This window comes from Nannobrachium achirus (genome assembly GCF_963921795.1).
Source record: "Nannobrachium achirus genome assembly, chromosome: 15".
Taxonomy (NCBI): domain Eukaryota; kingdom Metazoa; phylum Chordata; class Actinopteri; order Myctophiformes; family Myctophidae; genus Nannobrachium; species Nannobrachium achirus.
Genome location: NC_137822.1, coordinates 2,998,553 through 3,014,815, shown reverse-complemented (window position 1 = coordinate 3,014,815; position 16,263 = coordinate 2,998,553). Strand labels below are relative to the sequence as shown.

At 41.8% G+C, this 16,263-nt stretch overlaps 1 protein-coding gene and 1 pseudogene across 2 annotated transcripts; both read right to left on the bottom strand.

The window, feature by feature from the left end:
* Positions 1 to 590: 590 nt before the first annotated feature.
* On the bottom strand, positions 591 to 7,351 carry LOC308300109 (tripartite motif-containing protein 16-like). The gene is made up of 7 exons (XM_080743888.1): positions 6,985 to 7,351; positions 5,238 to 5,612; positions 4,993 to 5,070; positions 3,778 to 4,011; positions 2,746 to 2,905; positions 2,172 to 2,231; positions 591 to 2,045 (listed from the first exon to the last, which is right to left on the bottom strand). The coding sequence occupies exons 1-7, from the start codon at positions 7,219 to 7,221 to the stop codon at positions 1,525 to 1,527; spliced, it is 1,665 nt and encodes a 554-aa protein (XP_080600014.1). The 5' UTR covers positions 7,222 to 7,351; the 3' UTR covers positions 591 to 1,524.
* Positions 7,352 to 9,065: 1,714 nt separating this feature from the next.
* On the bottom strand, positions 9,066 to 16,170 carry LOC308299141 (E3 ubiquitin-protein ligase TRIM47-like; annotated as a pseudogene). The gene is made up of 7 exons (XR_013963373.1): positions 15,934 to 16,170; positions 14,658 to 15,032; positions 14,405 to 14,500; positions 12,178 to 12,411; positions 10,995 to 11,154; positions 10,427 to 10,487; positions 9,066 to 10,299 (listed from the first exon to the last, which is right to left on the bottom strand). The product of XR_013963373.1 is annotated as an E3 ubiquitin-protein ligase TRIM47-like (transcript).
* Between the last annotated feature and the right edge of the window lie 93 nt (positions 16,171 to 16,263).

Here is a 16,263-nt window from a genome sequence, read left to right as displayed (position 1 = left end):
AGACAGGGTGCCGTGATTTCCCACCTACAACATAATTTTCTAATCTAATTTTTCTAAACTGGTAAAAAGGGGAGGGGATATTATGATGTCATTATATAAGTGCATTTCAACTGGGCCTTTTGACTCAGAGGCTTTCAGCTATCAGGAAGTAACCAAAAATACACAGGGAAGACATATTTGCATAATATAAGCACCCCAGGGGGGTATTTCACGAAAGGTAGAATAAACTAAGCCAGGATTTAAGCCAAATCCAGACTTCCCAGAGCCTCTTCTGTATAGCCTGGTTTATTCCGTTCCACAAACACCAAGCCAGGATGAGAAGGAGTGACTTTGTCGAGCCAGGGTCATAAAGCCTGGCTGAATGCACGTTCATGTATTCCTTGAAAAGCCCATGCGGTCGAGAGTCGATTCCTTGATCGTGACCAAGCATGGCACGCACGCACGCACACGCACACGCACACACACACACACACAATGAATTAATCAGATATTGTCCTCGTCCTCTCAGTCCTATCTTCATCCTGTAAAACATCATCGTAACATGGAGACAACTTTCACAGACAGAAACATTCTTCAAAATAAGACTAAAAGAGGTTTCAGCCAAAGTGCTCACATTTATTCAGAAAAACAAGTCATTGTATATCAAGTACATTTCATGAAAAGAATAATGATTACCTGATGGTAATCAAAGTCTTTTATATGAATAGAAACATTTGTTTATTTAGCCAGATAAGATGTTGCTTGTTAAAAACACACACACACACACACACACACACACACACACACACACACACACACACACACACACACACACACACACACACACACACACACACACACACACACACACACACACACACACACACACACACACACACACACACACACACACACACACACACACACACACACATACACACACACACACACAGAGAGAGAGAGAGAGAGAGAGAGAGAGAGAGCAGAAAGCACTGCTCGAAAAGCAATTAAAGAACATAGTTTTACCCCCTATTTATTTATTTATTGTTTTACATGCCAGGTTTTAATTAAATAAATCACACCCAGTGTGAAGTGATTGGTGCCTTTTATGAGTTATTTCATTCAGCGTCCCACAAAGCTTGGCCAAATTGTAATATATTAGAAATGTGCAGATATGCACACTATGTATAGTGCCTGTAAGCTGTAACACTATACTGTCTGTTGAATGGGAAAAACATTATTAAACAAGTATAATACCATCATTTGGGGACCCACAGTTTGAGAACCACTGTATTAAGTATAACCAATCTACACAGACTCTGTAGTAATATCAACAGGATAACAGGAATACTGTATAATGATTGTCTACAGCAGGCTTATTAAAAAATGCAATAAGCGGAACACAATCGGTTGATTGATCATGATGGTGTAGTAGTATCTATAGTACATAGTATAGTAGTATACACATCATTCTTACACATACTTTAACTAGAAGGGAAAATCTATATTAATTACTGAATATCATCGTCAGCATTCGTAGCATGTCTACCATGTCTTACACAGCTCTGCTGTATCTCTGCTCCCCCAAGGTAATATCCCTGGATAGAGAGGTTGTGTGAACGTGGTCTGAACTGTGTGGAGGAGGGTCATTGTGTCAGAAACACCGTAGAAGGACAGAGTACCTGCCTTGTGATCCAGGTAAACACCCACTCTGGAGCAACGAGGCCCTGACACTTTGGTCTGAATATTGTTGTGTTTGAAACTGTAGTTGTTAACAGTGTACCGTAAACACCAGGATTTAGCATCATCTCCAAAGTGGGTGTGTCTGTTGACGTCTTTGTAACAGACTGCAACATGAACCCCTTCACCACTCCACTCTACTTCCCAGTAACTACGTTCAGACAAACCCTCTGTACACATCACCTGAGTGTAATTATTAAATCTCTCTGCATGATCAGGGTAAAGTTGTATTGTTCCTAATGTTAATGTTGTCACCTTCCTCTTCTCTTCTGACACGGAGAGATACGGGCTTATCGTGTTCATGTCCAGAGACAGAGGACAGGAATCTGTGAGAACACACGACAAAAGAAAATTCAAACCTCATGAACTTATTGTGTTTAGAGTTACTCTCTCAGATACAAACTCGTTAGAGCTTTCAATAACCTTCAAAAACCGCATCAACATGGACTCACATTGTAAAAAGTCCTTTCTGGTCTGAGGCTCCGCTGGATGTAAAACATCAACTGCACACACTGGAAACGCAAGAAAACAGAAAAGGTCATCATGACATCATACTGAAGAATGGATTAAACCAAATCCAGGTTTGACAAAGCCTGCTCCGTAAAGCCTGGTTTATTCCGTTCCACTAACGCCAGGCCAGGCTGAGAAGGAGAGACTTTGTCGAGCCAGGATTGTAAAGCCAGGCTGAATGTGCGTTCATGTATTCCTTGAAAATACCATGCGTTCGAGCGTTGATTCCTTGATCGTGACCAATCATCGAACCAAAGAGTGGCATTCTTCCACCGCCCCCGCCCTGGTTTAACATATCCAGGTTAACTGGCTAGGCTAATCTGCCGATATATTTCATGAAACCGATTGAGCACTCATCATGGCTAAATTAAGCCAGGATAGCTGATAAATCCAGGCTTTATAATCTAGGTTTGGTGAAACAGGCCCCAGGTCAAATATCTCCAGTTGCCTTCTGACTTCATCAGTCCATGTTCACTATGATGGCAGGTTAAAACAATAAACACATTTCAATCTCACCTCTGTTTGAAATCTCTGGCCAAGTTGTTTTCAGGATGTTGTCTAGTTGGTCTCTCAGACCAGACAGCACATCAATCACATCTGTGAAGGACCTCGGAGGACAGATGACCACACTGGGTGAGTCTGGAGATCCACTGGGACTGGAGAGAGACTGGAAACTCTGGAGAGAGACAAGCAGAGAGACAAGTAAACCAGTTTAGACAGGGATGGAAGAACATTATACAGTAGTAATCAGATCACAATCACAATCAGTGGAGTTGAACTGATGTCCTTGTTGTTCAACCAGTAAACAAACACACACACACACACACACACACCACACACACACACACACACACACACACACACACACACACACACACACACACACACACACACACACACACACACACACACACACACACACACACACACACACACACACACACATTTATACTTTGTCGTACAGCGGTGTCGTACAGCGGTGTCACACAGCGAACATAGCAGATCTACAAGCCCACAGCGTATCGCCTCTGCTACTCGATGTGGGCTTGTAGCTCCAATGTTGAACTAAATTGAATTAATTTAAAATGTATTTTGATCTCATTAAAATAATTGTGATTAACAATTTAATTATGTGTTACTGTGTCAATACAAAATGTAAATAAAATGTCAATCTACGAACAAAAATTGCACAGGGCGGAATCATTTTATACTTTCAAATTATTCTATAAATTCAGCTCATTTACAAGCTCACAAGCCGAGCTTGAAGATCTGCTATTTTTGGAAAATGTGACAATTATGAATATGACAATTGCGAAAAAATTGTTGTGATTACCTCAAATAATTGTGATTAGGAGATCATCACATAATAATATTGACATGCCTTTTTTTCACATTGTTATTCTGGTCTGTACATAATGTAGTAACTACCAGCATTAATAATGTCATGTTATGCCAGGGCATATAATGTAATCTAATGTAATATGACATGATGGAAAGGAATGAAATGTGAAGCTGATTTCTCCTAAATGTCAGAACCATGATAGGAACCTGAATGAAGGTGATGCTGTCATCAGTGTTTGACAGCTCCTCCAGGTCAGCATGTCTCCTCTCCAGCTGCTCCATGTGCTCCTCCAGCTGCCTCAGGAGAGCCTCAGTCTGAGCCACTGCAGTCTGCTGCTGATCTCTGATCAGCTCTTTAAGCTCACTGCGTCTTCTCTCAATGGAGACCATCATCTCACTGAAGATCCTGTCACTGGCCTCCACTGCTGCTTCTGCAGAGCTCTGTTTAACGCACGCGCACGCACGCGCACACGCGCACACACACACACACACACACACACACACACACACACACACACACACACACACACACACACACACACACACACACACACACACACACACACACACACACACACACACACACACACACACACACACTTGTTAAAATGTTTTATTTTACAGAAATGATTAAACATTTTCCAAATAATATGTGAACATGGATGAACCTTAATTCTTAGATATTTCAAATTATGTCTCACATATTTTGCTGTTTTAGATATTTGACTTGTTAGTAGTAAGTAGTTACTTTTTTTTGTTAAGGCTTAAACTAGATGTGGTATTCTTCCTTTTTCTCTGTCTTTGTTATGTTTGTATTGTAGTTTGGTTTATGTGGGGACTGTAAATGGAAATGATCATCATTAGCTGAATCATTTCATTTTCATGTACGGAATGTTCATTAATGTACATTGTCCCGTCGAAAGAAAGAAAGAAAGAAAGAAAGAAAGAAGGAAAGAAATAAATAAAGAAAGAAAGAAAGAAAGAAATGCACGGATTCTGAAAGTGGGGTCCAGACAAAATGTGTTAATGTAGCATCAAAATCAGTTTAACCAACTGTAATCCATATTTGAAAATAGATGTTCTACAAGTTCACAACACATTGAGAACGCATCACACCACCTTGTGAGCTTGTAGATCTGCTAATTTCAACAACTTTTGAGAATGTGAAACAATTTGCATAATACAAATCTCATATGTGGAAATTACTGGCACAAAAATATTTTCAAATGGGGGAACGCAGCCAAATACATATAAATTGGAGGGTCCTTGACATGCAAAGGTTTGAGAACCACTGCTTTAGTCATTCAGATGACACAAGGCATTGTCTCATCCATATAGCATCACCATTTCATTATTACATTAAACACAATAACAAGAAGAACCATCATCATAATATCAGCTCATGTTCAGGGCCTCCATGACCTGTCTCAGGTCTTTCAGCTCCTTCTTTGTCTCCTGGATCTGCTGCTGGACTTTCTCCTGAATTGTCACCAGCTGTTTCTGCAAGAAACAGGAAGAGAGACTGTCGGGATACCAATTCTATCCAATCAGGAGAGAGAGAACTCATACAGAATACAGGGTAAATCCACACATCATCATAATGTCCCTGGTATGGTTATTTATTTCTACTTCTAACTTTAAAACATGATCCATCCAATTTGTCCTACCTGTTTCTCTGCCTTCTCTGCAGCAGCTGACACCGTGTCATGGCCCTTGTGTTCATCCATGGTGCACAGATAGCAGATACACTGACGGTCTGTGCGACAGAACACCTCCAGAAGCTTGTCATGACTGGAGCACATCTTCTCCTGCAGTTTGTTGGTGGCTGGGACCAGCTTGTGCTTCTGCAACGCTGGAGCATTGTAGTGAGGCTGGAGGTGAGTCTCGCAGTAAGAGGCCAGACACGCCAGACAAGACATGAGAGCTTTGCGACGTCTGGCTCCAGTGCATAAATCACAGGCCACGTCTTCTGGTCCAGCGTAGAGCTGTGCAGCGGAGGCAGGAGACTGCTGACCTCCTGTAATGCTCAGCTTCATCACAAGCTGGAAGTAAAGAGAAGAGGAGGGGAGGTCACTCACTGATGACATATACAACACAGTTGTATTTGTTCCCCAGGTTCTATGTTCCCCATTTACCCCCCCCCCCCCCCCCCCCCCCCAAAAAAAAATGTTCTATGTTACCCGCTTATCCAAAAAAGGTCCTATGTTCCCCAGGTTCTATGTTCCCCACTTACCCCCACAAAAAAGGTTCTATGTTCCCCGCTCAACTTACAATAGGTTCTATGTTCCCCACTTACCCCCACAAAAAAGGTTCTATGTTCCCCGCTCAACTTACAATAGGTTCTATGTTCCCCACTTACCCCCACAAAAAAGGTTCTATGTTCCCCGCTCAACTTACAATAGGTTCTATGTTCCCCACTTACCCCCACAAAAAAGGTTCTATGTTCCCCGCTCAACTTACAATAGGTTCTGTGTTCCCCACTTATCCAAAAATGCAGGAAACATTCCTTTATAATTATTAATAACAACTCAAAACATCCAATAATGGGGAGAGATTAGGAATACTAGTGGGTCAGGGGCACTAGGGACATCTGGACACCATACTTTTGTTATGTCTGGGCATCTGGACGAGTGGGCACCAGGACATCTGGGCAATAGGGACATGTGGGCATCTGGACGAGTGGGCACCAGGACATCTGGGCAATAGGGACATGTGGGCATTTGGACGAGTGGGCACTGGCACTTAGGGGTGGAGACATCTGGGCACCTGGGCAAGATGTCCCACCATTTTCTGCATTTGAGTGGGGAACATAATTTTTTTTTTTTGTGTGGAACATACAGTAGATCCTGTTTTTGGTTGAGAGGGGAATATAGAACCTTTTTGTGGGGAGGGTGGGTGGACCTGGGGAACATAGAACCTTTTTGGGGGGTAAGTGGGGAACATAGAACCTGGGGAACATAGAACCTTTTTGGGGGGTAAGTGGGGAACATAGAACCTGGGGAACATAGAACCTTTTTGGGGGGTAAGTGGGGAACATAGAACCTGGGGAACATAGAACCTTTTTGGGGGGTAAGTGGGGAACATAGAACCTGGGGAACATAGAACCTTTTTGGGGGTAAGTGGGGAACATAGAACCTGGGGAACATAGAACCTGGGGAACATAGGATGGACCCCTGTTAAACACAGTAAGAAATTACATGTAAGATCATTGGAACATTATCTGAACACTGTGGCTCTGAACTTTTGCATTGCATGAAGTTGATTGTTTACAATGTAAGCAGGGTTTAATGGTTAACCGGTGACAAACAACCCTCATCAACAAAATGACAGCATAAGGTAAGTAGACTGCAAATACACTAAAAAATATTTAAAAAAAAAACATACCAATACTGTGGTTGTAACTTGTCATCTCACCTCAGCCAGCAAGTTGTTCTTCCTCAGAACAGGTCTGGGACTGAAGCTCTCTCTGCACTGGGGACAGCTGTAGACTCTAGTCTCCTCATTCTGGTCCCAGTAACCCTCAATACAGCTTTTACAGTAATTGTGTCCGCATGGTAGAGCCACTGGTTCCTTTAGATGGTCCAGACAGATAGGACAGCACAACTGATCCTGGTCCAGATCACATTCCTGCTGCTGTTGTTTTTGTGCCATTTGACTGACAACCACACTCACATTAAGTTAAACAAAAACAGTCACAGTCAAAACACACAACACTCTGGTTTACTCTGAAGAGAGACTGGGAGTGACAAAGCACAACAGCTCTGAGTTTCATTTCCAACAGCTCTGAGTTTCATTTCTTCTGAAGAAAAGTGGGAGAGGCGGACTTCCTGGTTGTTTGCACCAGTAGTGGTTTTAAAGAGACAGTGAATGTAAGTTCACAAACAGGTTCAGCTTGTGAACGAAAGATTATTCTGCTTGTGGTTGAACGTTGGACTCGTACACATAATTTCCCTGCCATGTAGAAAAGCCTGGTGACACAAGGTTTTACAAGATAATCAGGGGTATATTTAGGCTATTTGGGGTAGAGAATGGCCCTAGTAGAAATAAGCGGCCTGAGGCTGAAACACAGCCAAAAGGGCACGCACATCCGAGGCTGTGTAGGCTGGGTGCTGGACTAAAAACCAGTATAGGCCTATATGAGAAGTATACATGAGAAAAGATTTTTCTTTCAAATTGCTGCTCCCAAAGCCACATCCATTGCTCTTCCTCAGACGAATGGAGAGTAGAGAATGGGAGGAGGGGTTGGTTCTGGTAGAAAATGTGCATTTTCTCCACACAGACCACATTCACTCCACTTCCTCCAGTGGGCACATATGGTGTAGGCCAGGGATGCTCACGCTTTTTTGACTTTTTTAAATGACCAGCTCAACATGATCTACCCACTTCTTTCTGTAATCGAGAGATTCTACGCTGACTTGGACCTCATTTGCATGAGTTTTTTTTTTCAGACTGAATCGCTCTGTACAGCAGATTTATTTATATTCTTCAAAATGTCAATCATTTGGCTCTGAAACCCCTCACCTTTTGGACTCTTTGGCTGTGCCCAAAATCACATATACTATTTAGTATGCCACATATTACTTCTTATGTCCCTAAGCCTAGTAGCTACCAAATAGAATAGGAACCCACGTGAGATGTTCTTTAATTTAGAGCAGTGGTGGCTGAGTGGTTAGTGTCCACACCTAGGACTCCAGAGGCCCCAGAGGTCGCAGGTACGATTCCCCGCTCCAGCTACCACTGCTCCCCTTCCCCCTTGCGCTCCTTGTGGGCATCACTGGGTTGAGTTCAGCTGGGTTAAAGCTGATAAAAAAAGCACCTGGGTTGGGCTGCGATATCTGAATTTTCCTCGCGGGAGGAGTAGGTAACTATTATTATTATTATTAATTGTTTTGGTCATGGCTGAATGAATGTTGAAGTGTCCCTGAGCGAGACACTTAAAGACAGGGTGCCGTGATTTCCCACCTATCAACATCATTTTCTAATCTAATTTTTCTAAACTGGTAAAAAGTGGAGGGGATATTATGATGTCATTATATAAGTGCATTTCAACTGGGCCTTTTGACTCAGAGGCTTTCAGCTTTCAGGAAGTAACCAAAAATACACAGGGAAGACATATTTGCATATTATAACCACCCCAGGGGGGTATTTCACGAAAGGTAGAATAAACTAAGCCAGGATTTAAGCCAAATCCAGACTTCCCGGAGCCTCCTCTGTATAGCCTGGTTTATTCCGTTCAACAAACACCAAGCCAGGATGAGAAGGAGTGCCTTTGTCGAGCCAGGATCATAAAGCCTGGCTGAATGCACGTTTTTGAATTAATCAGATATTGTCCTTGTCCTCTCAGTCCTATCTTCTATCTTCATCCTGTATAAAAGGATCCGTCCTATCTTCTATCCTATCTTCTATCTTCATCCTGTATAAAACATCATCGTAACATGGAGACAACTTTCACAGACAGAAACATTCTTCAAAATAAGACTAAAAGAGGTTGCAGCCAAAGTGCTCAGATTTATTCAGAAAAACAAGTCATTGTATATGAAGTACATTTTATAAAAAGAATAATGATTACCTGATGGTAATCAAAGTCTTTTATATGAATAGAAACATTTGTTTATTTAGCCAGATAAGATGTTGCTTGTGTGCTTCTTCCAGGAGCACCGCTCGAAAAGCAATTCAAGAACTTGGTTTTACCCACTATTTATGTATTTATTGTTTTACATGCCAGGTTTTAATTTGTTTAACAAAAATAAATCACACCCAGTGTGAAGTGAGTGCCTTTTATGAGTTAATTACATTCAGTGTCCCGCGAAGCTTGGCCAAATCTAAGATTTCTTTTAGAAATGTGCAGATATGCACAGTATGTATGATGCCTGTAACACTACATACTGTGTGTTGGTTTGTTTACTGTTGAATGAGAAAACATTGTTAAACATTAAGTATAATACCATCATTTGGGGACCCACAGTTTGAGAACAACTGCATTAAGTATAACCAATCTACACAGACTGACAGATGGCTCTGTAGTAATATCAACAGGATAACAGGACATACTGTATAATGATTGTCTATTGCAGGCTTAATAAAAATGCAATAAGCGGAACACAATCGGTTGATTGATCATGATGGTGTAGTAGTATACACATCATTCTTACACATATTTTAACTAGAAGAGATATAATCAAATTAATGAATATCATCGTCAGCATTCTTAACATGTCTACCATGTCTTACACAGCTCTGCTGTATCTCCGCTCCACCAAGGTAATATCCCTGGATAGAGAGGTTGTGTGAACGTGGTTTGAACTGTGTGGAGGAGGGTCATTGTGTCAGAAACACTGTAGAAGGACAGAGTACCTGCCTTGTGATCCAGGTAAACACCCACTCTGTAGGAACAATGCCCTGACACTTCAGTCTCAACCTTGTTGTGTCTGAAACTGTAGTTGTTACCACGGCACTGTAAACACCAGGATTTATCATTAACTCCAAAGTAGGTGTGTCTGTTGACGTCTTTGTAACAGACTGCTACATGAACCTCTTCACCACTCCACTCTACTTCCCAGTAACTACGTTCAGACAGACCCTCTGCACACAACACCTGAGTGTAATTACTAAATCTCTCTGCATGATAAGGGTAACGTTGTAGTGTTGTACATGTCACCTTCCTCTTCTCTTCTGACATGGAGAGAGACGTGCTTATCGTGTTCATGTCCAGAGACAGAGGACAGGAATCTGTGAGAACACACGACAAAATACAATTTAAGCCTCATAAACCTTATTGTGTTTAGAGTTACTCTCTCAGATACAAACTCGTTAGAGCTTTCAATAACCTTCAAAAACCGCATCAACATGGACTCACATTGTAAAAAAGTCCTTTCTGGTCTGAGGCTCCGCTGGATGTAAAACATCAACTGCACACACTGGAAACGCAAGAAAACAGAAAAGGTCATCATGACATCATACTGAAGAATGGATTAAACCAAATCCAGGTTTGACAAAGCCTGCTCCGTAAAGCCTGGTTTATTCCGTTCCACTAATGCCAGGCCAAGCTGAGAAGGAGAGACTTTGTCGAGCCAGGGTTGTAAAGCCAGGCTGAATGCATGTATTCCTTTAAAAGACCATGTGTTCGAGCATCGATTCCTTGATCATGACCAACCATGGAACCAAAGAGTGGCATTATTCCACTACATATCCAGGTTAACTGGCTAGGCTAATCCGCCGATATGTTTCAGCTTTCATGAAACCGATTGAGCACTCATCATGGCTAAATTAAGCTAGGATAGCTGATAAATCCAGGCTTTGTAATTTAGGTTTTGTGAAACAAGCCCCAGGTCAAATATCTCCAGTTGCCTTCTGACTTCATCAATCCATGTTCACTATGATCACTGGTTAAAACAATAAAGTAAATAAACACATTTCAATCTCACCTTTCCTTGATATCTCTGGCCTAGTTGTCTTCAGGATGGTGTCTAGTTGGTCTCTCAGACCAGACACGACATCAATCACATCTGTGAAGGAGCTCAGAGGACAGATGACCACACTGGGTGAGACTGGAGATCCACTGGAACTGGAGAGAGACTGGAAACTCTGGAGAGAGACAAGCAGAGAGACAAGTAAACCTGTTTTTAGACAGGGATGGAAGAACATACTGTAACAAGAGATCTATTAAGTACATTGATCACAATCAGTGGAGTTGAACTGATGTCCTTTTTGTTCAACCAGTAAATAAACGCACACGCACACGCACACACACACACACACACACACACACACACACACACACACACACACACACACACACACAGACACACACACACACACACACACACACACACACACACACACACATACATACACACACACACACACACATTTATACTTTGTCGTACAACGGTGTCGCACAGCGAACATAGCAGAACTACAAGCCCACAACGTATCGCCTCTGCTACTCGCTGTGGGCTTGTAGCTCCAATGTTCTACTAGTGGCAGCGCCGTAAAAATGGCAGCAGCTGTGCACCCTTAAATGAACACCCCTAATTTCGTTGTACTGTGTATGTGCTTGTACCTGTACTGTGCTTTAGAAATGAGTTGATCGTTGACAATGTAACTGTGCATGTGCCTGTACTGTATTGTTATGACAATAAACTTATATTCTATTCTATTTTGAATTGAATTGAATGAATTGAAAATGTATTTTGATTTTGATTAACAATTTAATTATGTTTTTGGTTCTGTCAATACAAAATGTATTTCTATTTCAATCTACGAACAAAAATTGCACAGGGCGGAATCATTTTATACTTTCAAATTATTTTATAAAGATGAAGATCTGCTATTTTTGGAAAATGTGACATTTATGAATATGACAATTGTGCAAAAATAGTTGTGATAACCTCAAATAATTGTGCTTAGATCATCACATAATAATATTGACAGGCCTTTTATTCTGGTCTGTACATAATGTAGAACTATATTAGTATTAGTAACTACAAGCATTAATAATGGCATGTTATGCCATGGCATATAATGTAATCTAATGTAATACGATATGATGGAAAGGAATGAAATATGAAGCTGATTTCTCCTAAATGTCAGAACCATGATAGGAACCTGAATGAAGGTGATGCTGTCATCAGTGTTGGACAGCTCCTCCAGGTCAGCATGTCTCCTCTCCAGCTGCTCCATGTGCTCCTCCAGCTGCCTCAGGAGAGCCTCAGTCTGAGCCACTGCAGTCTGCTGCTGATCTCTGATCAGCTCTTTAAGCTCACTGCGTCTTCTCTCAATGGAGACCATCATCTCACTGAAGATCCTGTCACTGGCCTCCACTGCTGCTTCTGCAGAGCTCTGTTTAACGCACACGCACGCACGCACGCACGCACACACACAGACGTTAAAATTAGGGCTGGGATGCGATTAAACATTTTAATCTAATTAATTACAGGCTCTGTGATTAATTAATCGCAATTAATCGCATTTTAATCGCACATCGATATTTGACCTGAGAAGCATTTTTTTCAAGTAAAACACATGTTGTTGTATGAGTGAATCAACGAGTAGTTTTTTAAATCTAAATTTCGCATCCACTGGGCCAAGCAAAGCACTCTGATTGGCTACTTCTCCCTTTCGGTTTGTTGTCTCTTCTTGGTTGGTGCATCGCTATGATCGGTATGCCCGAAACTGAAGGTTCTGTGGTGCAAAAACTAAGTGCGATTAAAATGTGTTAATTTTTTTAATCGCGTTAATTTTCTGTAATTAATTAATCGCAATTAATCAGTTAAAGTCCCAGCCTTAGTTAAAATGTTTTATTTTTATTTTACAGAAATGATTAAAAATGTTCCAAATAATATGTGAACATGGATAAACCTTAATTCTTGGATATTTCAAATTATGTCTCACATATTTTGCTGTTTTAGATATTTGACTTGTTAGTAAGTAGTTACTTTTGTTTTAGTTTGGCTTAAACTAGATATTCTTCCACAAACTGTGAGTCAGTCAGTCAGTCAGTCAGTCAGTCAGTCCGTCCGTCCGTCCGTCAGTCTGTCTGTCACACCTCACACGTCACACTATTGCCCTGCTCATATCTCCGCAACCGTTGCCCCGATCCATGCCAAATTTTGCACACACACTCCCGGAGCTCCAGGGACCCCCAGGTCCCTAGGGGACCCCCAGATGTAAAAAATGACCAAATGTGCAAAAATGACCAAATGACCACCCCAACGGGGCTGCTCACGGGGAATTCCTGGGGACCACCGACTCCTGGTGCTCCAGAACGGATGCCAAAGTGGTGGCGCCCCCCAGTGGAGGACCCCCTCCACTGCAGCTCACATAAAATGCCGTAACTCGGGCTGGGAGCGTCCGGGAGAGCCGGGGCCGGTACCTATTCGTCCGCCAAGGCAACGCGGAGACCCCACCCCTCATTTCTCACATGGCCCTCTTCTAGCGCCACCATGAGGCCGATTCTTGCAAAACACATTTTTGGACACTGCTCCTACAGATTTGGCCCTAAAATCACACAAATCGGTACACACTATGTCTACACTCATGTCATCAACATGGATCTGTCCCATATAGCGCCACCATCAGGCCGATTTTTTGAACCACATTTTTGGACACTGCTCCTACACATTTTGCCCTAAAATCACGCTGCGACCTGACGGTCGCTTATCTCCCGATTAGGGAGTCTTACTGGTGTTTGTATTGTGGTGTGGTTTATGTGGGGACTGTAAATGTAAATTAGCTTCTGGCTAAATCTGGCATGTTATCATCATTAGCTGATTCATTTCATTTTCATGTACGGAATGTTCATTAATGTACATTGTCCCGTCGAAAGAAAGAAAGAAAGAAAGAAAGAAAGAAAGAAAGAAAGAAATCTGGTTCTGCTATTATGTTTGCCAACAATGAATGACACTAGGGTTTAATGATTAACCATTGACTAACAAAGTCAAAGAAATGCACTGATTCTGAAAGTGGGGTCCAGACAAAATTTGTTAATGTAGAATCAAAATCAGTTTAACCAACTGTAATCCACATTTGAAAGTAGATGTTCTACAAGTTCACAACACTTCGAGAACGCATCACACCACTTTGTGAGCTTGTAGATCTGCTAATTTCAACAACTCATAATTCCAAATGTGGAAATTGCTGGCACAAAAATATTTTCAAACGGGGGAACACAGCCAAATACATATTATAAATTGGAGGGTCCTTGACATGCAAAGGTTTGAAAACCATTGCTTTAGTGCTTCTGATGACAAGTCTCATCCATATAGCATCACCATTTTCTCTATCTACATTAAACACAATAACAAGAAGAACCATTATCATAATATCAGCTCACGTTCAGGGCCTCCATGACCTGTCTCAGGTCTTTCAGCTCCTTCTTTGTCTCCTGGATCTGCTGCTGGACTTTCTCCTGAATAGTCACCAGCTGTTTCTGCAAGGAACAGGAAGAGAGACTGTCGGGATACCAATTCTATCCAATCAGGAGAGAGAGAACTGATACAGAATACACATCATCATAATGTCCCTGGCATGGTTATTTATTTCTACTTCTAATTTTAAAAAATGATCCATCTTATAATTTGTCCTACCTGTTTCTCTGCCTTCTCTGCAGCAGCTGACACCGTGTCATGGCCCTTGTGTTCATCCATGATGCACAGAAGGCAGATACACTGACGGTCTGTGCGACAGAACACCTCCAGAAGCTTGTCATGACTGGAGCACATCTTCTCCTGCAGTTTGTTGGTGGCTGGGACCAGTTTGTGCTTCTGCAACGCTGGAGCATTGTAGTGAGGCTGGAGGTGAGTCTCACAGTAAGAGGCCAGACACGCCAGACAGGACATGAGAGCTTTGCGACGTCTGGCTCCAGTGCATAAATCACAGGCCACGTCTTCTGGTCCGGCGTAGAGCTGTGCAGCGGAGGCAGGAGATTGCTGGCCTCCTGTACTGCTCAGCTTCATCACAAGCTGGAAGTAAAGAGAAGAGGTCACTCACTGATGACAAATACAACACAGTCATTGTGAGGTTCATGGTGTTAAACACAGTGAGAAATGACATGTAAGATCATTGGAACATTATCTGAACACTGTGGCTCTGAACGTTTGCATTGCATGAAGTTGATTGCTTTGCATTGTTAAGCATTTACAAGGTAATCAGGGTTTAATGGTTAACCAGTGACTAACAAAGTCAAAGATCAGAGTAGATTACATTAACCCTCATCAACAAAATGACAGCTTAAGGTAAGTAGACTGCAAATAAACTAAAGATTAAAAAACATACCAATACTAGCATCTCTTTAAACCAGTGGTTCATGTTAAGGACCCCCAAATTATGTATGTCCAAGGACAAATACAAGGATTTTTGAAAAATAGTGATTTCTTTTGGCAGGTCTTTGAATGTCTTTTTGGGAGCGAGCATATGTAACTCAAGTAATATAAAAACATAGTTCACCTGAGAGAACAATTTAAAATTCACATATCATCTGACGTAGTCAAAATAGTTTTGTAGTTAAAATGTTAAAACGTATATATAGCATATCGTGTTGTGCTAATTTTCTGATAATAGAAAATAGCTATTAAATAATTTTGTTGGGGACCTCCTGGAACGCTACGTTTTTTTGGGGGGCGAGTGTTTTGGTACTCCCTGGAACCCCATCATGGACCCTGAGGGGTCCCCAGACCACACTTTGAGGACCACTAGTCTAACATGCTATCTAAATAAAATTCTTAGTATTTGTGGGCAAACAGCAACATAACTATATATCAACATAGATAACATAATGTGTAGTAGGTAACCAATACAGTATCCTATGTACTGTATAAATAACAACAGTTTAATGTGTGGTTTTAACTTGTAAGGTCATCTCACCTCAGCCAGCAAGTTGTTCTTCCTCAGAACAGGTCTGGGACTGAAGCTCTCTCTGCACTGGGGACAGCTGTAGACTCTAGTCTCCTCATTCTGGTCCCAGTAACCCTCAATACAGCTTTTACAGTAATTGTGTCCGCATGGTAGAGCCACTGGTTCCTTTAGATGGTCCAGACAGACAGGACAGCACAACTGATCCTGGTCCAGGTCACATCCCTGCTGCTGTTGTTTTTGAGCCATTTGACTGACAACCACACTCACATTGAGATATAAAAAACAGTCACAGTCAAAACACACAAGTTAACACTCTGGTTTACTTTGAAGAGAGACTGG